General features: G+C 43.5%; 1 protein-coding gene across 1 annotated transcript; it reads right to left on the bottom strand.

The window, feature by feature from the left end:
• Window positions 1-2104: 2104 nt before the first annotated feature.
• LOC127304027 (uncharacterized) lies at window positions 2105-3154 on the bottom strand. The gene has a single exon (XM_051334738.1). The coding sequence runs from the start codon at window positions 3152-3154 to the stop codon at window positions 2105-2107; it is 1050 nt and encodes a 349-aa protein (XP_051190698.1).
• Window positions 3155-27122: the final 23968 nt, after the last annotated feature.

Genomic DNA, 27122 nt, shown 5'->3' with positions numbered 1-27122 from the left:
AGGGTATTTGCAATTGTAGCAGAAAAATAAGTGTCGACAATCGTAGACTTACGGTTGAATGATTCCCCAGAATCGATATAGTTGATGGATATCTCGTGCACCGTTGATAACTCTTCGTGATTTCCCAATACGCGTGAGTCTAGGTGTTCCGATGTCCCAGCCAGTGTGTGCAAGCTGGAGCTGGGTTGTGGAGGTTGCCCTTCCACTGGGTGTATACTACCCATAAGGTGTTTGTCAACGTTGAGTTGACTTGCATCTACTGACTTTGAGGAGTTTCTCCTCACTCTCCTTTGCTGCTTGCGAGAAGCAGGATCCTGGTCAGAGGCCGTACTACTCCCCCTCTTTTTGGGAACGGGTAGTTGAGTGGTTTTAGTTGGTACCTCCACTCTTTCGGGCGCATTTCTGGCCGGATTCAAGGATTTTGTGACACCTTTTAAATCAGTAAATGAATCTGGCAGATTATTTGCAAGATGTTGCAAATTTATGATTTTCCGAACTTGGAGTTCGGTCTCTTGGGTACGTGGATCGGAGGCTGAAATGGCAAGAGCATTCCAATCAATTTCCGGGCATTCTTTCTGGTACTTGAAATCTCCCCCTAATGCCGGAAAGTGTTCCTCGTCAAATATGCAGTCAGCGTGACGGGCTGTGAATAGATCCCCAGTAAGGGGTTCCAGGTACTTAATAATCGACGGCGATTTGTACCCCACATAGATCCCCAGTTTCCTATGTGGGCCCATGGATGTCCGCTGAGGTGGTGAGATCGGGATGTATGTAGCACATCCGAACTTACGCAGATGGGAAATGCTGGGTGGATTTCCACGTACCAATTGCAGAGGGGAAGTACTGTGATATGCAGTAGGTCGCAATTGGATTAAGTCAGCAGCGTGTAAAACTGCGTGACCCCAACACGAGGTTGGCAAGCTGCAATTCATTAACAAAGGTCTTGCAATGAGTTTGATCCTCTTAATAAGGGATTCAGCCAAACCATTTTGAGTATGGACATATGGAACAGAGTGCTGAACTTCGATCCCCAGGGCCATGCAATAGTCATTGAAGGCACGTGAAGAGAATTCTGCAGCGTTGTCCATGCGAATTGATTTAATTCGACTTTCCGGATAATGGGCCTGTAACTTAATTACTTCCCTCATTATCTTGGCAAATGCATGATTCCGTGTGGAAAGAAGGCACACATGTGACCATCGTGTAGATGCATCAATTAGAACCATGAAATACCTAAACGGTCCAGACAATGGTTGGATGGGACCACAAATGTCTCCTTGAATGCGTTCAAGAAATTGAAGTGGTTCAACTTGTATCTTGAGGTGCGAAGGCCTCAGAATAAGCTTTCCCGTGGCACATGATGTGCACACAAAATCCGATGACTGAGGAAATTTGGACTCATGCAAATTGTGACCAATGGAATTGCTAGTAATCTTCCTCATCATCCCGAGACCGGGATGGCCTAGGCGATCATGCCAGGTTTGGAATGCATCAACATTCTGGAAAATTACCTTGTAAGCAACATGTTCTACGGGCTTGATGTACGTATAGTACAATCCGGACGACAGAGAAGGAATCTTTTCAAGTACTTGCTTGCCATATCCATAATCTTTTGTGAAGAGTAGATACTCCTCTTTGTTGTCTTCATGGGTTTCGATGTGAAAACCATTCTTACGGATATCTCGATAACTGATTAAGGTACGTGAAGAATCGGGATACAACAAGGCATCCTCAAGTATCACTTGTGTATCGTTTGGGAGGGTAAATATGGCACGTCCGGTGCCAACAATTACCGTATCGCGTCCAGCGATAGTCAAAATATCACCATTCATCTTTTTCAGAGTTTGGAAATATTTCAACTCCCTCAGTATGGAGTTTGTGGTAGCACTGTCCACAAGGCATAATTCCTCTTCCATCGGATTGTTCCCGTAGATAACTATATATAAAAATTAAGAATTTTCAATAAGAATCCTTGATTTAAATACATAGATCACAATCTTACTATATCAAAGTGCTGATACAATATAAATGACAACAATACTTATGTTCTATTACAACATCACAAATGGACATGAATATATTAGTCACTAAGGAGGTAGCGGGACTAGTCGAAGTCTCCAAACACGTCGGTTGAGGTGTACTCAACCATCATGTCCTCCGTTCCTGCAGGGTCCTTTGATGGAAGGAGAGTAACGGCGTTGCTTGGTCCCGAGGGAACGTCTTGCGAACAGCCAGCTCCATCGGTGCCATCTGGATGAAGGTTGAAGTTGGCTTCAAACCTTTTCCCTCGAGGTGCGTTGCGTCCGTGGGATTGTTGGTACAGAATGGCCAGATGCCTTGGGGTCTTGCACTTGTCAGTGGGGTGCGTGTAGCATCCACACTTGTCGCAAAGCTTAGATTTGTCAAACTTGGACTTTGCGGTGCCTTTCCCACGGTCTGAGTTTCTGGGCTTCCTGTTCCGGTTGCGCTTTCGCTTACCATTGAAGTTAGAGGGCTTTCCTTTGAAACCACCATCAAACTTTCGTCCGTTCGCGACATTCATATGAACTTCAGGTAGAGGTTGAGAACCAACCGGACGCTGAGAGCCATTCTTAGCGAGTAGCTCATCATGCTTTTCAGCCTGAAGTAAGATATGAATAAGATCGGAATATACTTGGTAGTCGCGAGCACGGTACTGCTGCTGGAGGATTCTGTCAGATGGGAGCATAGTCGACAGAGTTTTCTCTATCTTCTCCGCATCAGTAGGTTCCTTCCCGCAAAAGCGTAACTTGGAACTGATCTTATGAACCTCGTGATTGTACTCTCCGATGGACCTGAAGTCCTGAAGACGGAGGTGAGTCCAATCATGGAGTGCTTCTGGCAGGACAACTGCCTTCTGCTGTTCATACCTCGTTTTGAGGGCCTGAAACAGGGTACTAGGGGATTCCTCCTCCAAGTACTCAGACTTGAGATCTGGGTGAATATGGTGCCTTATAATGTATAAAGCGGTATATTTCTGTTCTTCTGTTAGTGGCGTGATTCCGGCCGGCAGTGGATCCTGCTCAGCCTGGATTGCACGCACTATCCCACGAGATGCAAGAGCGATCTTCGTGTCCATGGCCCAAGTAGGGTAGTTGTGGCCATTGAGGGCGAGTGCCTCAAATTCTCGAGCCATCGATTACCTACATGGGTAAACCAGAGATTATTAATTTACACTTGGTAAACCAAAAACCATCATGGTTATGTTGTAATGAAGGTTGCAAAATTAAGGATGATTTCAAGAAGTGGGCTTGAAACCACTAGTGTGAACTTCAAATTGTTAAGTATGACACGTTGTAGATACTCCCCAAAGAAAATTTCGGGGTCCATCTCTCAGCACTAGAGAGTATAATCTGATAAAATCAGTAGATACTCATATTTCTAGTACCTTGTGTCATAACTTAATAAAATGTATGGAAGAGCACTTTAAGCAATCAAAATGTCAATCGTGACAAAATGTAGGCTTAATTAGTAGTGGAGATAATCTGCAATGCAGTAGATCTACACACCACCTTATGATCCCAAAACATCAATTTTGAAGAAATCACTTTGAATTTCGCATACATTGTTTGCAAGAAATTGAAAAATCTCAATTGCAAATAACGGACGTAATTAATCTCAACATGTGACAAACATGGAAATATATTACATCACACATTTTCAGTCATACATATAGTACTTGAACTGAAGAAAAACAAACAGTACTGAAAAACTTGTACTGTAATCACCACAACAGGAAGTAAATTACTGCTAAAACCTGTTGTTAAAGGGCTAATCTGGTAGCAAACTGAACTAGTACAAAGCAATAAAGTAAATAGCTACTAGTACTAGTAAATGCGTGGTAGACAGCAAGGTATGGTGGTGTCTCCGCATGCACATGGCCACGTATGCAGTCAATCTGCTCAGTCTGAGATAAAGGAGAGAGACTACGGAAATAAATTCCACACTCTCGATCCCCAATTCCCACGACTGAACCACGCGGAGAGCACGAAGCCGGCCGGTCGGCCGCATCAGTAATCACCGGGGTGTAGGTATTGCTTCACTGAATACCTTTCTTTTATTGAGCGAGGCTAATTCAACTTGGATTGCATCCTTCCATTTAGGCCAGTCGGAGCGTTTCTCACACTCTGCCATGGTCTTTGGATCATGATCATTTAGAAGGTTGTTTGCAACTGCCGGGAAAGTGGGGATTAACTCCTAATTAATATGTTATTAATTATTTCTAACACATCTAAGTCACTGGGCTACGGTAATACGGTATAGCTATCTATTCGCTGACGTGGCAGGTGTTGACCAGTCCAAACAACTCAATTCTTTTTACAAAAAGACCCTTTAATTCTCAAAAAAAAACCCAGAGGGGATTACCACCCCCTTCACCAACCAACACACGACCTAGAGGAGCCCTGCGAGGCCGCATTGCCCACTTCGCTGTCGGCGCTTTCCTCTTCCGCCGTCGGCCACCATCTCACTGGACGCGAAACCTGCTTCTTTCACCCTGTCCATCTCCTCACCTGCCAGCGTTTTCCACCTCCCACCGGCAGATTCCACTTCCTGGTTTGCGTGTGGCCGCGCTACCCACCTTGCCGCGGGTGCGATTCCTCTGCCGCCGCCGTTCTTCTCCTCGTCGTGAACGGCAGCAGAGAGCAAGGAGGAGCTCTCCAGGGCGAGATACCGAGGCACGCGATCGCCTCCACTGGTGCCACCGGCGAGGCTCCCTGCAGCTGGCAAGCGCCACGCGTCGAAGAGACAGAGCAGCGCGGCGCAGTGGTGGGAGAGCCACGTGATGGCTAGCCGGACGAAAACGTTGAGTTGCAGGGATGGGTCCCCATGGCGGCCAAGCAAGATGCAGTGGAGCCCCTAGCCGACACAATGCCCTTTATCCTTCGTGCCGGCATAGGGAGGCTAGCAGCGCCACACAGTGGTCCTTCCCCGAGAGAGATGGCGGCGTGCGGAGCTCTGAGCCGCAAGGATGGCCGTCCCTGACATCCGTGTTCACGGTCAACTCCACCCACTCAACTCGCGAGCAGCGCGAGTGCGTGACTGGAGTAACTTTTGTCCTTTTTTAGTTTAGCCCAATTTTTCCGGACGCTGGTATGAGGCTGGCAGATGGGGTCCACACACTGCCACATCGGCGAATACACCATTGTATAATGAGCCAGTGACCTAGATGAACACTCCACCGTAATTAGTTACCGTATGTTGCATATTCAAAAGGTCGGTGACCGTATTAATTTGGGTCTCCAAGTTCTGGTACCACCCATGCATTTTACTCTATCTAGACAGATAAAAATCATGTCTATGTAACATATAGCATGCAGAAGGTGAAAGAACATCTCTCACAATATGTTTTGAGTGTTTGATGTCAATGTATGTGATACTCTAATGTTTGATGAAGTGGTGCAGGGTGTATATAGGTACATGAATATGTGTGACTTCTGTGGAAAAACGAGTCAAAAGAAAGCTGAAAAAGTTCACCAGACCGGATAATCCGGGCCGGATATTTGCAAAATATCCGGCCCCCATTTTTTGGCTAAGGACTCGAGGCAATGTGGCTCAGTACTTCCCTGGACAGGGGCCGGATTATTGGCCGGACATTTGGCCGGAATTTCCCGAAGGCCGGATAATCCGGGCCGGATATTTTCGAAATATCCGGCCCCCCAAAAATCGACTAAGAACCAGAGGCAACGCGGCTCAGTAAGGCCCTGGACATGGGCCGGACTTTTGGCCGGACATTTGGCCGGATTTTTCCCAGGGCCGGATTTTTGGTGGGGGGGGGGGGGATTATCTGGCCCCAACTTAGGTCGGATTATCCGGCCCCTCGAAGACTCCAACGGCTGGATTTTTTTTTTTGGGGGAGGGGGTATTTATACCCCCCTTCTTCTACCTTGCTCCTTGCTCAATCATTGACTAAAATTCTGCCAAGCCTCACCACCATTAGAGCCACCTCAAGAACACAAGATTTGCAAGATCTCCTCCCTCACCCAACCAAAGCTCTTGATCTTTGGAGATTCGAAGGAGAAGACACCGATCTACATCCTCACCGAAGCGATTTACATTTCCCCCTCATATGCTTGAGGGCCCCTTTGCTAGTGTTCCTCTTTGGATCCCTAGTTGTTTGTTGTTGATGTATTGTTGTTGATTGTTGTGTTGTTACAGATTTAGGAGCCTGCAATTTGGTTGTGGATGTGTGCCCCAAGAACTTTGTAAAGGCCCGGTTTCCGCCTCGAGGAAATCCCTTAGTGGAAGTGGGCTAGGCCTTCGTGGCGTTGCTCACAGGAGACCTGAGTGAAGTCTTCGTGACTGTTGGTCTGGCTTTCGTAGCGACCACACTCCTCCAAACGTAGACGTACCTTCTTGCAAAGGAAGGGAACTATGGGAATCAACTCCATGTCTCCGTGTGCTCCACTCTCGGTTACCTCTATCCTTTATCTCCTCTCTATTGCATTGCTATATCTTGTTTAGTCGTTGACCTTGTCATATAGGTAAATTCACATAGTTGCATATCTAGAGAATTTACCTTTGTGTCAAGCCTAATTGAAAAAGAACTAAAAATTGGTTAGCACCTATTCACCCCCCCTCTAGGTGCGGCATACGATCCTTTCAATTGGTATGAGAGCCTCGGCTCTTATTTCGGGCTTAACCGCCTAAGAGTATGCCGAATGATGAGGGCTCGAAAGGGGCCGCAAAGATGGTCACCATGGATGAATTCAAGGCAATGGAAACATCCTTGAGGTCCTCCATGGATGCTCAAATGGAAAGCATGAGAAAAATGATTTCCGAGCTTTTGACTCCGGTTCCCCCCGTAGCTCCCGTCATAGAGGAAAGGGACAAGGGTGCGATAGAAGGGGGAGATGCTTCGACGTCACCCCTCTCTACCAAGCCCTTGAATGGTGATTACTTAAACACTATTATACCCCCCCGGCACTTCTCCCATGGGAACTAGTGAAGGTGTGAGCTACAATCGAGTGGCTCCACCTTTCCTATCTCCCGATATCCCAGTTCCCCATCCTCATATAAACATTAGGGGCGACCCACCTAAGTTTAATGTTAAAGATTACGATACATGGCAATTTGAGTTTCGTTCTCATGTTCGCAGTGCCTCCAATGTACTTTGGAGAATCATCGTGGAAGGCTTCAAGCCATACAACCCCGACAAGTTGACTAGAAGAGAAGCGGTTGATAGTCAACTCAATGACACCGCCTTGCACATGATCCAAACTAGTGTGGGGACAAAAGAATTGTCTCGTGTTCGGAATTTCACCACCGCCAAGGAAGCTTGGGATGGTTTGGCCGCTAGTTGCATTGGAAGTGATAGCATGAGAAGGAACAAGTACAATTTTCTTCGGAATCAAGCCGAAGGATTCATGAGGCTATCAGATGAAGATCATGAAGCCATGTATGGAAGGCTTCTCACCGTTGCCGATGCTTTCCGGAATGTGGGTGCCACCCACATCAATGACTCTTGGATCAAGGATAAGTACATCGATTGCATGATGCCGTTTCAACCCATTGATGTCAAGACTCTTGTTGGGAGAGAATGCTATTCCTCTCTCACTTCTCAACAAGCCGTGCATGAGATGCAAGCCCTCAAGGTGCTCGAGCAAAACTCCCGTGATTCTCGCAATCGTGCCATTGGTATGTCAAAAGGGAACAATCTTGCCTTGACGGTCAATTCCATAGAAGAAGTGTACCCTCAAGAACAATATAGGGCATCTTGGAGTATGTCCTATCCGGAAGATTTGGAACTCCACTACAATGATCACATGGCCTTCCATGCAAAATCTTTTTGGGTTGATCCCTCCAAGGCCAAGGAAGACAACATCAAGAGAAACAACAAAAGTGGGTTCACTAGCTTGGGTCCAAGAACAAGAGCATGCTACAACTGCGATGACAAGCGCAATTTCATCGCCGAATTCCCCTATGAGCATAGGGAGACTCATGGTGGAAGGCTCATACCCAAGGACAAGAGCAAAGACTCAAAGGGAAAATATTCAAAAGCCCCCAATAAGAAATTCTACAACAACAAGAGCAAGAAGGGCAAGAGGCCCTCAAGAGTTGTGCTAGTGACTAGGGAAGAATATTCTTCCGATGAAGTTGAAAGTTCTAGTGATGATGAAGAAGAAGAAAGCTCAAAGGAAGTGGCCGCCATTGTCACTACCAACATTCCCTCTTCATCTCTCTTTGAATCCCCCAATGAGAATCCTCATATCAAGAATGCACGTTGCTTCATGGCAAGGTCCACCTTGGACACATCTATTGTGCTATCAACTCAAGAAGAATATACCTCCGGAGATGATGATGTTGATGATGAAGAAGATGCAACCTCTAATGGATTGGTCGCTCTTGCCTCTCTCTCCACTAACTCTTCATCACAAAGTGAATCCCCCAATGAGGTCATTCATGTGGAGGAAGAAAGTTGCCTCATGGCTAAATCCTCCGAGGTATCATCTCCTAACCCCTCTATGCCTAACATATCAAATGATCTAGGGGTTAATCATGCTAGTTTAAAAGTGAAACAAGAAATGCTTGATTTTGATGAGTTCATTCTTAACTTACAAGGTAACACTAAAAAGCATGTTTCAAATCTCATGGTTCGTATAGCTCAACTAAATGATACTCTTGAGAAAAAATGTCAAATAGAGAGAGAAGACTCTCTTGAAATACATGCTCTTAAAAATGCTCTTGAGGAAAGTCAAGAAACCATAGCTTCTCCTGAAGAGAGGCTAGAAACTATTGAAGAGCCTCAAGATAAAATTAACAAGCTCACTAAAGCTAGAGATCTTGCTAGGGCTAAGACTAAAGTGCTTAAAAAGGAAAAGGCCCAATTTGGTGTTGATCATGAGAAACTTGTGAAGGATCTAGATGAACTAGACAAGGCCCACAAAGCCTTGAAGAGTGAATAATCTCTTCTCTCCAAGTCTAATGAGCAACTTCAAATTAGGCTTACTTCATATGACATACCTAGTACCTCTACCCCTTCATGTGATCATGCAAATATTATTGAGGAATGCTAGGTTGGAAGATGAACTTGCTAAGGCCTCCTCTCCCCAAAGTGAACTTTCTTTGGATGATATTTTGAGTAAGCAAAGATCAAACAATGGGAATGAGGGCCTTGGTTATAATGCCAAGGCAAAGAAGGCAAACAAGCAAAAGGCCAAGCCCGCACAAGTGAAGAAGAAAGCTATCACTAAGGGTGAAGCCCCTAAGGGCAACACCATTAATGATGATAATGCGGGAAATGCTAACCCTCACTATGTTCTATTTAAAGATTATTATGGTGATGTTTATGCTAAATATGTTGGCCCATATGATGGTTATGTTGCTTGGTCTATTTGGATCCCAAAGACCCTTGTTGCTAACAAAAGAGGACCCATTGAGAAATGGGTACCTAAATCCAAGAATTGATCTCATGTAGGACTATGCCGCCGGAGGTTCAAAATGGGTACTTGATAGTGGATGTACAAGTCATATGACCGGCGGCAAGAACCTCGTCAAGGAGTTGAGGCCCAATATAAATAATATCACCGTCTCCTTCGGCGATAATTCTACATCCGAGGTATTGGGTTTTGGCAAGGTTGTGGTTGCACACAACATTACTCTTGTGGATGTCATGCTTGTCAAAACCCTTGGTTACAATTTGCTTTCCGTTTCCGCCCTTGGCAAGATGGGTTTCGCCGTCTTTATTGATAATGATATCGTGGTCCTCTTGTGGAGCAAGACTCTAAAAGTCGCTTTCGTTGGGTATCGCGAACATAACTTGTATGTGGTGGACTTTTCGGGGACCACCACTTCAAGTGCGATGTGCATATTCGGAAAGGCGGATGTGGGTTGGTTGTGGCATCGCCGCTTGGCCCATGTCAACATGATAACTTTGCAAAGTCTTCACAAGGGGAACCATATTGTGGGACTAATGGAAAATGTTTCTTTTGCCAAAGATCGTGTTTGTAGGGCTTGTGTTGAAGGCAAAATGCATGACTCTCCGCACCCAAGCAAGACTATCATCTCTTCCAAGAGGATCTTGGAGCTCCTTCATGTGGATCTCTTTGGTCCTACCACTCATGCAAGCTTTGGTGGGAAGAAATATTGCTTGGTAATTGTTGATGACTATTCAAGATACACTTGGGTCTATGCTGACGTGCAGTTGACACACGTCCGTTGGGAACCCCAAGAGGAAGGTGTGATGCGTACAGCAGCGAGTTTTCCCTCAGTGTGAAACCAAAGTTATCGAACCAGTAGGAGTCAAGGAACACGTGAAGGTTGTTGGTGACGGAGTGTAGTGCGGCGCAACACCAGGGATTCCGGCGCCAACGTGGAACCTGCACAACACAATCACAATACTTTGCCCCAACGTAACAGTGAGGTTGTCAATCTCACCGGCTTGCTGTAAACAAAGGATTAAACGTATGGTGTGGAAAATGATGTTTGTTTGCGAAGAACAGTAAAGAACAGAGTTTGCAGTAGATTGTATTTCAGATGTAAAAGAATGGACCGGGGTCCACAGTTCACTAGTGGTGTCTCTCCCATAAGATAAATAGCATGTTGGGTGAACAAATTACAGTTGAGCAATTGACAAATAGAGAGGGCATAACAATGCACATACATATCACAATGACTACTATGAGATTTAATCAGGGCATTACGACAAAGTACATAGACCGCTATCCAGCATGCATCTATGCCTAAAAAGTCCACCTTCGGGTTAGCATCCGCACCCCTTCCAGTATTAAGTTGCAAACAACAGACAATTGCATTAAGTATGGTGCGTAATGTAATCAACAAGTATCCTTAGACAAAGCATTGATGTTTTATCCCTAGTGGCAACAGCACATCCACAACCTTAGAACTTTCTGTCACTGTCCCAGATTCAATGGAGGCATGAACCCACTATCGAGTATAAATACTCCCTCTTGGAGTTACAAGTATCAACTTGGCCAGAGCCTCTACTAGCAACGGAGAGCATGCTAGAACATAAACAACACATATATGATTGATAATCAACTTGACATAGTATTCTATATTCATCGGATCCCAACAAACACAACATGTAGCATTACAAATAGATGATCTTGATCATGATAGGCAGCTCACAAGATCTAACATGATAGCACAATGAGGAGAAGACAACCATCTAGCTACTGCTATGGACCCATAGTCCAGGGATGAACTACTAACACATCAATCCGGAGGCGGGCATGGTGATGTAGAGCCCTCCGGTGATGATTCCCCTCTCCGGCAGGGTGCCGGAGGCGATCTCCTGAATCCCCCGAGATGGGATTGGCGGCGGCGGCGTCTCTGGAACTTTTTCCGTATCGTGGATCTCGGTACAGGGGCTTTCGCGACGAAGGCTATAAGTAGGCGGAAGGGTAGGGTTGGAGGGCTGACGAGGGGCCCACACCATAGGGCGGCGCGGGCCCTTCCCTGGTCGCGCCGGCCTATGGGTACGGGCCCTCGTGGCCCCACTTCGTATCCCCTCCGGTCTTCTGGAAGCTTCGTGGAAAAATAAGACCCTGGGCGTTGATTTCGTCCAATTCCAAGGATATTTCCTTTGTAGGATTTCTGAAACCAAAAACAGAACTGGCTCTTCGGCATCTCGTCAATAGGTTAGTGCCGGAAAATGCATATAAATGATGTAAAGTGTGTATAAAACATGTGAGTATCATCATAAAAGTAGCATGGAACATAAGAAATTATAGATACGTTTGAGACGTATCAAGCATCCCCAAGCTTAGTTCCTACTCGCCATCGAGTAGGTAAACGATAACAATGATAATTTCTGAAGTGACATGCTATCATAATCTTGATCAATACTATTGTAAAGCATATGAGATGAATGCAGTGATTCGAAGCAATGGTAAAGACAATGATTAAACAACTGAATCATATAGCAAAGACTTTTCATGAATAGTACTTTCAAGACAAGCATCAATAAGACTTGCATAAGAGTTAACTCATAAAGCAATAAATTCTTAGTAGAAAGCTTTGAAGCAACACAAAGGAAGATATAAGTTTCAGCGGTTGCTTTCAACTTCAACATGTATATCTCATGGATAATTGTCAACATAAAGCAATATAACAAGTGCAATAGGTAAACATGTAAGAATTAATGCACATAGTTGACACAAGTGTTTGCTTCTAAGATAGAAAGAAGTAGGTAAACTGACTCAACATAAAGTAGAAGAATGGCCCTTCGCAGAGGGAAGCATGGATTACTATTTTTGTGCTAGAGCTTTTCATTTTGAAAACATAGAAACAATTTTGTCAACGGTAGTAATAAATCATATGTGTTATGTATAAGACATCCTATAAGTTGCAAGCCTCATGCATAGAATACTAATAATGCTCGCACCTTGTCCTAATTAGCTTGGATTAACACGGATTATCATTGCATAACATATGTTTCAACCAAGTGTCACAAAGGGGTACCTCTATGCCGCCTGTACAGAGGTCTAAGGAGAAAGTTCGCATTGGATTTCTCGCTTTTGATTATTCTCAACTTAGACATCCATACCGGGACAACATAGAAAACAGATAATGGACTCCTCTTTTAATGCTTAAGCATTCAACAACAGATAGTATTCTCATAAGAGATTGAGGATTAGTGTCCAAACTGAAACTTCCACCATGATTCATGGCTTTAGTTAGCGGCCCAATGTTCTTCTCTAACAATATGCATACTCAAACCATTTGATCATGAAAATCGCCCTTACTTCAGACAAGACGAACATGCATAGCAACTCACATGATATTCAACAAAGGTGTAAAAGTTGATGGCGTCCCCAGAAACATGGTTACCGCTCAACAAGCAACTTATAAGAAATAAGATACATAAGCTACATATTCAATACCACAATAGTTTTTAAGGCTATTTTCCCATGAGCTATTGATGTCTACGCACGCTTCTATTCTTGTAGACAGTGTTGGGCCTCCAAGAGCAGAGGTTTGTAGAACAACAACAAGTTTCCCTTAAGTGAATCACCCAAGGTTTATCGAACTCAGGGAGGTAGAGGTCAGAGATATCCCTCTCAAGCAACCCTGCAATTAAGATACAAGAAGTCTCTTGTGTCCCCAACACACCTAATACACTTGTCAGATGTATAGGTGCACTAGTTCGGCGAAGAGATAGTGAAATACAAGTAATATGGATGATTGTGAGTGGTAATAGCAATCTGAAATAAATATGGCAGCAAGTAAACATGTAGCAGAACTTGTTGGAAACGGTGCCAGAAAATAGCTTTCTAGCGTGGGAGGCAATTCTCTATGGTGTAACTTTTCTATTCGGAAACAAGGCCTAGGGATCCTACTTTCACTAGTGGACACTCTCAACAATGATCACATAAATAAATAACTTCTCTTCCTTTGTGCTACATACACTCTTTTGTTGGATGACAAACACCATTCATTGTGTAGGGCTACAAGAGCTCCCTCAAGACGGAGTTAACAAGCGCCACAACATTCGGTGTTCATATTTAAGTAACCTCTAGAGCATAATAGACCGTTGCAATTTAGACCGAGTACTAACATAGCATACACACTGTCACCTTTAAGCTATGAAAGGGGGAATAGATCGCATCAATACTATCATAGTAATAGTTAACTCCATAATCTATAAGAGATTACAATCACTAGTTGAATGCACGTGCGTTGCCACGGTCGTTGCAATTATTTGATTCCCGCATATGTAAATATATATAATATATAAAAAATTCACATGTATTCAAAATTAGATTCTAATAACCCCAATTTCCTAAAACGCACAACATTGCTTCTTGCAATTAACCGTTGAGGTTGAACTTTCCATTAAATTACCACACATGGCGTAACAAAGGTTAAAGAAAACAGAATACACTACAATTAGTGACCGAACCAATAACGGTCATAAAGTTGTAAGTCAATTTAGTTAGCCCTCACACAATAACTACAAAGTCCAAGGTTTGTTTGCTCATAATCCACATTTTTGTGTTACTACCTCTGTCCCAGTTCATTGGGCTTGCGCGTATCCCTAAGTTGTCAATTTTGCCAACATAACATTAATTGTACAACATAAAAATTATATCATTAGAAAGTAGAACATGTGAGCTTTCTAATGATATATTTTGTATCTTGTATTATTATCAAATTTATGATCTAGAGATACGCGCAAGCCGTATGAGCCGGGAGAGAGGCGGTAAACTCTTTGCTTTCACTTTTTTCACGAACACACGAACATGCACGTCTTTTTTTATAGACAGAAAATAGCCAAATAAAAGGATCCAACACATAAGACGGGCGAGGCAAAAGCCCACAAAATTACATAAGTGTACTATTTACAAGAAACCCACTAATTTCCACCTATCCGCCTTCTGTACTAATGGCATCAAGAAGAAGATCTTATGTCTTTCACTTGTTCTTGAAAATCCTATTGTTCCACTCGATCCAAATTGACCTAAGAACCAATGTCTGCTCCGATCCGATTCCAAAAAAAATATATGGTTAAGGGTATGACTTTTACCTTCCTAATTGAGTTTTCTAAAATCATGTGTGATATATATGTCTAAAATGATAACGTAGTATCTCACGACTAATTAGTTCCCCTTACATCTCACGGCATACATGTTGTAAGAGTATTTAGAATTCCGCCTAATACATCAGTGAGATGCATCATCAATATTGGTCGGTGGAATTGATCTTGCGTACATGTTGCTAAGACTGAAATGTTATGTCCTGATCCTGCTTGTTTCTTATATCTGATGCATGCTGACAGCTGAAGCCGCTTACAGCTACATGCTCACTACTGATGCTTCCCACAGTGCAGAGAAAGAGTCCTCCATCATAATAGCGATATAGTTTCAGAACAATTGCATATTGCAGACAACAATAGAATCGTGCAATTTCACTCCAATAATCCAATTGCAGTTTACTATTTTCGTCAGAATAATTCCCAAACCCAAAAAACACAGAAACCTGCTAGAATAAACCATCAGTAACAACAAAACAATTCGAAGCTGATGCAATTATGTTCTTCCATCTATTTTCCCAACAAGACATTCACGAACCAGGAATGCAGGTGCTGCAGGACAGGCCGGCCATGGAGCTCAGGGTAGATCGCGATCCAGGAGTCGGAACAAACGGCGAGATGAACCATTCATTGAGACGACCTGGACGTCGGAGAAGACGGCCGACGACGGACCACACAACGACTGCTTGGAGCTCGGACAAGCAGGACAGCGAAGCTCGAACGGGCGGGGCGGTGGGATTGGAGCTCCGGCAAGCGGTGACTGAGCGCGGCGAAAGTCGGATGGGCAGGAGGACAGTGGGATTGGACCATGATTGATTTTATGTTAACGTATGGAGACAAACACATGTGTTCTCTTTCCCGTGTGGGCTACGGGTGACACTATCAGATACTATTGATTTTGAATTAGGTTCTGTCTCCAAAACAAACACGCGTGTTTCCGATCGAAAGTAGGCCGCTGGATTTTCTCCGATGGCAACTTCCCTATTTTTATTTCCTTGCATATGGGCCGCTTCATCGTCAATATCTATTTCGGCCTAAATAAAAGTTGGCCCAAGTGTGACACCAGGCAGCCACCTATTGCAATTTAATAGTAAAGATAACCTACGCCAAGTACTACATGATGCACACACCGTCACCTTTACATCATGAAGGAGGAATAGACTACTTTAATAACATCACTAGAGTAGCACATAGATTAATAGTGATACAAAGCTCATCATATGGATCTCAATCGTGCAAGGCAGTTCATGAGATCATTGTATTGAGGTACATGAGAGAGAGATTAACCACATAGCTACCGGTGGAGCCCCTTAGCCTCGAGGGAGAACTACTACCTCCTCATCATGGGAGACAGCAGCGGCGATGAAGATGGCGGTGATGTCGATGGAGATGCCTTCCGGTGGCAATTCCCCGTCCCGGCGGCGTGCTGGAACAGAGACTTCTGTCCCCCGAATCTTGGCTTCGCGATGGCGGCGGCTCTGGAACTTTTCTCGTATCGTGGCTTATTCCCCTAGGGTTTTCGCGACGGAGGCTTTAAGTAGGCGGAAGGGCAGCCTCGGAGGAGTCCTGGTGGAGCCAGACCATAGGGGGGCGCCCCCCCCCCCTTGGCCGCGCCGCCTTGTGGGGTGGGGCCCCCAGGGCTCCCCTCTAGTCCCTCTATGGCTCTCTGGAAGCTTCCGTGAAATATAAGACCCTGGGCGTTGATTTCGTCCAATTCCGAGAATATTTCCTTTGTAGGATTTCTGAAACCAAAAACAGCAGAAAACAGGAACTAGCACTTCGACATCTCGTTAATAGGTTAGTTCCGGAAAATGCATCAAAACGATATAAAGTGTGAACAAAACATGTAGGTAATGTCATAAAACTAGCATGGAACATAAGAAGTTATAGATACGTTGGAGACGTATCAAGCATCCCCAAGCTTAGTTCCTACTCGCCCTCGAGTAGGTAAACAATAACAAGGATAATTTCTTAAGTGACATGCTACCAACATGATCTTGATCAATACTATTGTAAAGCACATGAGATGAATGAAGTGATTCAAAGCAATGGTAAAGATAATGATTAAACAACTGAATCATATAGCAAAGACTTTTCATGAATAGTACTTTCAAGACAAGCATCAATAAGTCTTGCATAAGAGTTAACTCATAAAGCAATATATTCAAAGTAAAAGGCATTGAAGCAACACAAAGGATGATTAAGTTTCAGCAATTGCTTTCAACTTGTAACATGTATATCTCATGGATAGTTGTCAACATAAAGCAATATAACAAGTGCAATAAGTAAACATGTAAGAATCAATGCACACAGTTGACACAAGTGTTTGCTTCTAAGATAGAAAGAAGTAGGTAAACTGACTCAACATAAAGTAAAAGAATGGCCCTTCGCAGAGGGAAGCATGGATTACTATTTTTGTGCTAGAGCTTTTCATTTTGAAAACATAGAAACAATTTTGTCAACGGTAGTAATAAATCATATGTGTTATGTATAAGACATCCTATAAGTTGCAAGCCTCATGCATAGAATACCAATAGTGCTCGCACCTTGTCCTAATTAGCTTGGATTAACACGGATTATCATTGCATAACATATGTTTCAACCAAGCGTCACAAAGGGGTACCTCCGCCTGTACAAAGGTCCAAGGAGATAGATCGCATTTGATTTCTCGTTTTTGATAGATCTCAACTTAGGACATCCATACCGGGACAACATAGAAAACAGATAATGGACTCCTCTTTAATGCATAAGCATTCAACAATAGATAATATTCTCATAAGAGATTGAGGATTAGTGTCCAAACTGAAACTTCCACCATGATTCATGGCTTTAGTTAGCGGCCCAATGTTCTTCTCTAACAATATGCATACTCAAACCATTTGATCATGATAAATCACCCTTACTTCAGACAAGACGAACATGCATAGCAACTCACATGATATTCAACAAAAGTGTAATAGTTGATGGCGTCCCCAGAAACATGGTTACCGCTCAACAAGCAACTTATAAGAAATAAGATACATAGCAACATATTTAATACCACAATAGTTTTTAAGGCTATTTTCCCATGAGCTATGTATTGCAAAGACAAGGAATGAAATTTTAAAGGTAGCACTCAAGTAATTTACTTTGGAATGGCAGAGAAAAACCACATAGTAGGTAGATATGGTGGACACAAATGGCATAGGTTTTGGCTCAAGGTTTTGGATGCACGAGAAGTATTCCTCTTAGTACAAGGCTTTGGCTAGCAAGGTTGTTTGAAGCAAACACAAGTATGAACCGGTACAGCAAAACTTACATAAGAACATATTGCAAGCATTATAAGACTCTACACTGTCTTCCTTGTTGTTCAAACACTTCACCAGAAAATATCTAGACTTTAGAGAGACCAATCATGCAAACCAAATTTCAACAAGCTCTATGGTAGTTCTTCATTAATAGGTGCAAAGTACATGATGCACGAGCTTAAACATGATCTATTTGAGCAAAACAATTGCCAAGTATCAAATTATTCAAGACAATATACCAATTACCACATGAAGCATTTTCTGTTTCCAACCATATAGCAATTAACGAAGCGGTTTTCAACTCCGCCATGAACATTAAAGATAGAACTAAGAATACCAGTGTTCATATGAAAGAGCGGAGCGTGTCTATCTACCACACAAGCATGAATTTATTCAATAACAAAACAAAAATAAAAGCACACAGACGCTCCAAGTAAAGTACATAAGATGTGACTGAATAAAAATATAGTTTCACTAGAGGTGACCTGATAAGTTGTCGATGAAGAAGGGGATGCCTTGGGCATCCCCAAGCTTAGATGCTTGGGTCTTCTTGAAATATGAAGGGATGAAACACGGGGGCATCCCCAAGCTTAGACTCTTCACTCTTCTTGATCACATTATATCATCCTCCTCTCTTGACCCTTGAAAACTTCCTCCACACCAAACTCGAAACAAACTCATTAGAGGGTTAGTGCATAATCAAAAATTCACATGTTCAGAGGTGACATAATCATTCTTAACACTTCTGGACATTGCCCAAAGCTACTGGAAGTTAATGGAGCAAAGAAATCCATCAAACATAGCAAAAGAGGCAATGCGAAATAAAAGGCAGAATCTGTCAAAACAGAACAGTCCGTAAAGACGGATTTTTCAGAGGCACTTAACAGGCTCAGATGAAAAAGCTCAAATTGAATGAAAGTTGCGTACATATCTGAGGATCAGGCACGTAAATTGGAAGATTTTTCTGAGTTACCTACAGACGGGGCTGCTCAATTTCGTGACAGTAAGAAATCTGTTTCTGTGCAGTAATCCAAATCTAGTATCAACCTTACTATCAAAGACTTTACTTGGCACAACAATGCAATAAAATAAAGATAAGGAGAGGTTGCTACAGTAGTAACAACTTCCAAGACGCAACGAAACAGTAATAAAACATACATGGGTTATCTCCCAAGAAGTGCTTTCTTTATAGCCATTAAGATGGGCTCAGTGATTTTAATGATGCTCGCGCAAGAAATAAGAGTTGAAGTAAAAGAGAGCATCAAGAAGCAAATTCAAAACACATTTAAGCCTAACCCACTTCCTATGAAAAGTAATCTTGTAAATAAACAAGTCATGTAAGCACAATGCAACAAGCATAGAAAGGCAACACAAGCGCAACTTCAAGATTCTCAACACAAAGAGGGGAAACTTAATATTATTAAGATGCATATAACCATGTTTCCCTCTCTCATAATAACTTTCAGTAGCATCATGAACAAACTCAACAATATAACTATCACATAAAACATTCTTATCATGAGCTACATGCATAAAATTATTACTCTCCACATAAGCATAATCAATTTTATTAGTAATAGTGGGAGTAAAACTACCATAACCATAATTGTAATCATCATAAATTGCAGGCATGGTATAATCATAATAACCTTTATCCTCCATAGTAGGTGGCACCAAAATACCACTATCATTATAATCATCATAAATAGGAGGTAAAGTATCATCAAAGAAAATTTTCTCCTCAAAACTTGGGGGACTAAAAATATCATGCTCATCAAAACCAGCTTCCCCAAGCTTAAAATTTTCCATAGCATTAGCAACAATGGTGTTCAAAGCATTCATACTAATAACATTCCCATTAGCATGCATATAAAGTTCCATGAGTTTTTTAATTCTCTCTTCAAACACATCATGTCCTAATTCAAGATAAAGTTCATAAAGATCTCTCATTTTGTTGTTGTTTTCCATTAAGCCTAACTAGTGAAAACAAGAAACAAAAAGATATAATTGCAGGATCTAAAGGAGATACCTTCGAGCACTCACACACCGGCAACAGTGCTAGGAAATAGCTTAGTAGTCGGAGGATGTGAATACCTTTTACCTTACCTCCCCGGCAACGGCGCCAGAAAATAGCTTGATGTCTACGTACACTTCTATTCTTGTAGACAGTGTTGGGCCTCCAAGAGCAGAGGTTTGTAGAACAGCAGCAAGTTTCCCTTAAGTGAATCACCCAAGGTTTATCGAACTCAGGGAGGTAGAGGTCAGAGATATCCCTCTCAAGCAACGCTGCAATTAAGATACAAGAAGTCTCTTGTGTCCCCAACACACCTAATACACTTGTCAGATGTATAGGTGCACTAGTTCGGCGGAGAGATAGTGAAATACAAGTAATATGGATGATTGTGAGTGGTAATAGCAATCTGAAATAAATATGGCAGCAAGTAAACATGTAGCAGAACTTGTTGGAAACGGTGCCAGAAAATAGCTTTCTGGCGTGGGAGGCAATTCTCTGTGGTGTAACTTTTCTATTCGGAAACAAGGCCTAGGTATCCTACTTTCACTAGTGGACTGTAACATCCCAAATTTCAAATAAAAGAGAGAAGAAGAATTCCAGAGATACAAAATTCAGAACCAATAAAAACTTTTAAATTGCATATAGTGCCCTGCATAAGACTTGTGCATTTTGAGTGATATGCCATGATGATTGTTCTATTGTTTATGTGATGAACTCTAAAAACCTAAAGTGATCAAGTGAAGATCACCAAACGAATAAATCAAAAAGAGAAAGAAATCAAATAAGGGATAAACCCTAAAAACCCTAAAACATGGCATATGCCATTTTTGCAAATTTTGACCCTAGACCCATTTGATCTTCACCACTACTTGTAATATGATGTTAAAGAGTTATTACAACTTTGGGAATAAAAGAAACCCCATTTAAATCAAATCCAAAAATCAAAATTATGATCACATAGAATAATGGTCATTTTTGACAATTACTCTCTGGTCACCACTTTGAGCCTTTGCAATTCAAGATTTCTAAACTAAACAAATTCCATTCTTTGCATGTCATCCAAGTACACGACAAGATGAACAACTTTTGTAAAGATCATCATACCAAATTCATCCTGGATCAAAAGTTATGATCAAGCAAAGAGAGGACTTTGAAATTTTGGCAAGATCATCACTTATCAAATTTTATCAAACCTGGCCATTTCTTGATCACCACTTGACCTAGCATTGACCTCTGGACCCCACCCTACCTAACCCATGCCAGGAGACGCCATGGACACGACCAGAACATGGCTGGCCATGGCCATGCCGGCCCCGTTCCACCTCGACGCGCCACCCCTCTCTCCCTGCCTCTCCACCCTTCGCCACCTTGCCAAACGCATCGCCCATGATCCCAGGAGATCGCATGTACCCGCCGTTGAACAAGAGGACGACGCCACGACCCGCCATGGCCGCGCCCAGTACGCTCCAGGTACGCCGCCAACGGCATGGCGATGTCACCCGTGCACGGACGCGCGCGACACGGGCACGCGTCGTCCGCCGTACCTCGCCGTACCCCGACCACCTCCGCGCGCCCTGGTACCTGACTCGCCACGTGGAGCTCGCCGGACATGATGCCGTCACCACCTAGCGCCTAAGGTCGCCGGCGAGGACGAGACCGCCCGCCACGGCCGCGACAGTACGCGCATGGCCCCGACCACCGTACGCCTCGCATTAACTCGCCATGGACGCTCGTGGATTCGCCGTACCCTCCCGATCGTCGCTGCGTCACCGCCTAGCCCTCTAGCTCGCCGGAGACGCCGCGCCCGTGACGACCCGCACCATGCCCCGCAGCACCCCCTCCCGCCTATAAATAGAGACCTCCCCAGAGCAATCCCAGCACACCACCATGACCACCGTTCACCACCGCTTCGCCTCACACCGCTAGCTACCTCAATCGTCGCCGGAGCAAGCTCAATCGAGCAATCGGAGCCGCGGAAGCCCTAGTGAAATCGCCGTCGATCCAGGCCGCCCCGAGCTTCGCCACTGCTACAGGCTGCATCGCCGTCGTCCACAACGTCACCGAGCACACTGCCAACCCTAGCTGGAGCCACGGTGAGCTCTCCGACCCCCTACCGCCGCCGTGCCAGTGCCCTGATCTCGCCGGAGACGACGACGGCCCTGTGCCGTCCGATGTCGTTCTAATCCAACGCTTCACGTTAGCTCATACCGTTTCGGGTTTTAAGAGTCGCTGACGGGTGGAGCCCCCTGTCAGGCAGCCCACGCGTGCGTGGACGCGTGGTGGGCTGGCCTTGCGCCGTTTAAATCAATTCGGCCCAGTTAGTTTCCCGCCAAGCCCATTTCATTCAAATTCGAATTTCCAAATCCTGATAAATTCAATACTGGACCCAACTTTGAAGATTCATAGAATCTGTTTGGCTTGGCCAAATTTAGCAAACTTTATATTGTTGGAAAGCTAGTAAAAAGTTCTACAACATGCCACTGGTCCCACCGCAAGATCTGTTGTAGAAATAAAATGATAAAAACATTAAGTCAGGGACTTTTGCACATTCAAATAATTATTAAAAATCAACCAAAATAGATATTTAGTTAATCCCAACTCTAATAGCTCACATTTAACTTACACTAATTGTTTCTGCAACAAAATGGTGTGGTCACTTTGGATGATCATGGCCTAGTTTAGATAATGGACAATATGGCTAGTTTACTTAAGTGATATTGTCCAAAACTATTATGCAATTCATATGAAGTATTTTACTTCATTTAAATCTTGTCCCAAGTGAGTTCATGTGATGTTTGAACCACTGGTCAAACACTCTTAGATGAAATACTTGGAGATTTAAATCATTTGTGGAACTATTAAATGGTATGAGGTGGTCTACCTCATTTAAATCATTTTCTCAATTAATGATAATGAATGGTTGACTTAGGTCAATATTAATTCATGTATGATTATTTGAGAAGTTAAATCTTAAGAATATTCAATGAGAGGAAATTATTTTCCTCAATAACTATATGGAAATTATTAATTACATATGTAATGGGAGGAAATTATTTTTCTTTAATAAAGGGAACCAATGCACCTAATTATGTTATGTGTGTGCTTAGCCTAGTTTGTGTGAAATAATGATGTGCTTAGTATAGCTTTTGAGTTGCTTAGTGATTATACCTCGTATTTAAATTTAGACGCTAGCATCGGAGAATACCAAGAGGAAGAAGGATTCTACCAAGAGGAGGAAGAAGAGAACCTTGAGAACTACCAATGCAAGCTCATACTCTTGCAAAGTGCAAAGCCTCTTTGGGCAAGGCACCATGATTCTTATCTTTCTTAACACAAGCCTATCCCAAGATTTTACCTTACAAGTTTTACCTGTTGTTTTTCAAAGAGTTAATTTACCTTGGTTTGAATGAAGAAGGTTACTAGAGTAGCAAAGTTAGTCTCAAGCTAGCCAAGCAATATAGCACCCCTCATGATTAGTGCTAATGCTAATATATTAAAACTTGACTACTCTAGATGGGAACATGTGACTTGTTGAATTTGAAACCTTGGAATGATGAATCATTCCATTGAATGATTTGAAGTTGAATGTGAACAAGAGAAGATAGTGATTTTTGATAAAAACCTGATATTGGTTTGGATGCGATACCTTTCCAATATTGAGTACCCCCACAATACCTGATTATGGGTAGGGCTTAACTGGAAATTTATACATTTTAGTATGGGTTCCCTCTGAACACACATCATAGGGGTTATGCCGAGGCTGCCTCCGTTGTTGAGAAATGATGTGAATTGAGGTGAATTGTACGGCCAAGCCCTATGCAGTTCCCAGGTTGACAGTTGGTCTTCACTAGGACGCCAAGCTCATGGGGAGAGGTGCTCATACTAGGATTTGTAAGTGAAAGGTTATGGTTGATGATCCGCGTACTGTGTTACGATGATTCGGGGTAATCCCGACGGATGAAATCAAATGTTGTGGCACAAGTGTGCAACCTCTGCAGAGTGTAAATCTATTCGAATAGCCGTGTCCACGGTTACGGACGGTTGGAAAGGCCATACAGTTTCCGGTGTCAGGATTTGAAAGTGTTGGTGAAATGAATGGTGACTTGGTGACTTGTTGAATTACAACGAATGTTGTGGGAATGACACTAATGTTCCCACTTGAGTAGTTATCACATGAATAAGTCTTTTATCAAACTCTTGTGAACTAAAACTGGCTTATGCAAATTAAACTAGCGCTTAGCACCCCTTACTCAAATTGCTAGCACTTACATTAGCGCTAGTTTGCAAGTACTTAAAGTACTTACGGCTTTGTCCCTGGCTATTCAAATGGCCAGAGTATGAAGATGAACAGAACTACCAAGGAGATGATCAGCAGGACGCCTACGACAACTAGGAGTTTTCTGACGTCAAGCGTTGGCCTGTGGACTAGAGAGTCCCTTTATCTTTACGCTTCCGCTATGAACTTGTGTTTGTTTGTTGATCGATAGATCAACTATTCGTGTAATATGGATCATGTGATTCAAGTTGTAAGACAATATGGTTTGTAATAAATGATGACTATGATATTCGACTATTATGCCTCGCAACAACATTATCCTGGGATTGCGATGAATGACATAATAGGCATCCGGACTTAAAATTCCGGGTGTTGACAAGTTGGTATCAGAGCCATTGTTGACCTTAGAAAACCTTAGTTAGAATGGGCGTTCATAAAAACCTAACTTTGAAATCAAAATGAAGAGAATATTTGTGAAAATGTACTCACACTCTTGTCTTTGAGGCTTTTTCGAAATTTGATGAATCATGCTCTTTCTTATTTTGAATCTACTTAAAATTTTGCCACACTTGTTCACTCTCTAACTTACTCCTCCAATTCACTTTCAGATGGAGCCGAATGCACCCATCAACACCAAGTTTTATCAACTTGGGAACGGAGGGAGTTTGATCTTCGAGCACGACCTCGACGCTGTCTTAGACTTCCTTGGACGCCCGCACCCTGAGTTCCACGGGATTTAGGTGGACGACCAGGCTGGAGGAGAGTTGCAGTGGATCATTACCGCCGACTTGAGGGGCAAGATGGAGCCTCCCACCTCGGAGAGGATCCTCTTCTCCTTCCGTGAGAGCAACTGGCTCGATGGACTCGCACGTGGCCTTCAGGAGGCACTTGCGCGCCTCTGTGGACAGAACATGGTGCGCCTACTTGCGTCTCGCTTCGCACATCTTGTGAGGCGTGATGCTATGGGAGTGCCTATGGAGCTGCAGCCGCACCCGGAGATGAGGCACCATGCTGAGCATCTGGATTTCATGTTGTACCACACTCAGAAGGAGCTTGACAACTCCCGTGCGTACGCGAACCAGACTCACGTTGCACTGGCCACTCATGCCGATGCAATCAAGATGCTGTCCAAGGACCGCAACAAGCTTCGCCGGCAGCGTGCCAAGAGGGATGCTACTATTGTGCGCCTTCGCGCCCAGATAGCATCACTAGAGGCCACTGTCAAGACCCAGGAGGATCAGCTGAGAGAGATGTGATAACCCACAAGTATAGGGGATCGCGGCAGTCTTCGATGGAAGTAAAACCCAAATTTATTGATTCGACACAAGGGGAGGTAAAGAATACTTATAAGCCTTAACAACTGAGTTGTCAATTCAGCTGCACCTGGAAAAGCACTAATAACAGGGGTGATGTGAAAGCAGCAGTAATATGAGAGCAGTAGTAATGTGATAAGGCAAAGCAGTGATAATATGAGAGCAATGGCACCAGAAAATAGTTGACACTACTTCCAATGTCATGTAGAACAAGTATATGATGATGAAAGATGGACCGGGGTTCCCAGCGATCTACACTAGTGGTAACTCTCCAATAACAAGTGACAAGTGTTGGGTGAACAAATTACAGTTGGGCAATTGATAGGATTCAAAGCATTAAGTTAGAACATCCAGCTTATTAATCATGTAGGCATGTTTTCCATATATAGTCGTACGTGCTCGCAATGAGAAACTTGCACAACATCTTTTGTCCTACCAGCCGGTGGCAGCCGGGCCTCTAGGGAATCTACTGGAAATTAAGGCACTCCTTTTAATAGAGCACCGGAGCAAAGCATTAACACTCTGTGAAAACATGTGATCCTCATATCTAAGCCTTCCCCTCCAGTTGTCCCAATTTCTGTCACTTTGGGGCCTTTGGTTCTGGACATAGACATGTGCATACAACTTGTAGATACAATCTAAGCAATAATTATAGAGCTTAAATCTAAGATCATGCCACTCGGGCCCTAGTGACAAGCATTAAACACAACAAGATTGTAGCAACAATAACTTCACAAACTTTATAGATAGACTAATCATAATGTATCATCCATCGGATCCCAACAAACACAACACCGATTACATCAGATGGATCTCAATCATGTAAGGCAGCTCATGAGATCATTGTATTGAAGTACATGGGATAGAGAGTACCAACTAGCTACTGCTAGAACCCGTAGTCCATGGGGGAACTACTCACGGAGCATGATGGAGGCGGTGGCGTTGATGGAGATGGCTTCCGGGGGCACTTCCCCGTCCCGGCAGGGTGCCGGAACAGAGACTTCTGTCCCCCGAATTGGAGTTTCGTGATGGCGGCGGCGCCCCTGGAGTCTTTCTGGAGTTTCGTCAAAAGGTATCGCGTTTTTAGGTCGAAAGGGCTTATATAGGCGGAGAGGCGGCGCAGGAGGGGCGACAAGGTGGCCCCACACCAGGCCGGCGCGGCCAGGGTGTAGGCCGCGCGGCCCACCTGTGTGGTGGCCCCCTGGCTCTCCTCCGACTCTCCTTCGGTGTTCTGGATGCTTCCGGGAAAAATAGGATGTTTGGCGTTGATTTCGTCCAATTCCGAGAATATTGCCCGAACAACCTTTCTGGAACCAAAAACAACAGAAAACAGGAACTGGCACTGTGGCATCTTGTTAATAGGTTAGTTCCGGAAAACGCATAAAAACATTATAAAGTGCAAGCAAAACATGTAAGTATTGTCATAAAACAAGCATGGAACATCAGAAATTATGGATACGTTGGAGACGTATCAGCATCCCCAAGCTTAGTTCCTACTCGTCCTCGAGTAGGTAAACGATAAAAAGAATAATTTCTGTAGTGACATGCTACTTACATAACCTTGATCATACTATTACAAAGCACATGATATGAATGAAGTGACTCAAGGAAATAATCTATAGTTGCTAACAAATAGATAACATATAGCAAAACTTTTCATGAAGAGTACTTTCAAGACAAGCATCAGAAGTCTTGCACAAGAGTTAACTCATAAAGCAAT

The sequence above is a fragment of the Lolium perenne genome, chromosome 7, assembly GCF_019359855.2.
Source record: "Lolium perenne isolate Kyuss_39 chromosome 7, Kyuss_2.0, whole genome shotgun sequence".
Lineage (NCBI taxonomy): Eukaryota > Viridiplantae > Streptophyta > Magnoliopsida > Poales > Poaceae > Lolium > Lolium perenne.
The sequence above is the reverse complement of the archived record's forward strand: the minus strand, read 5'-3'. Positions and strand labels throughout refer to the sequence as shown.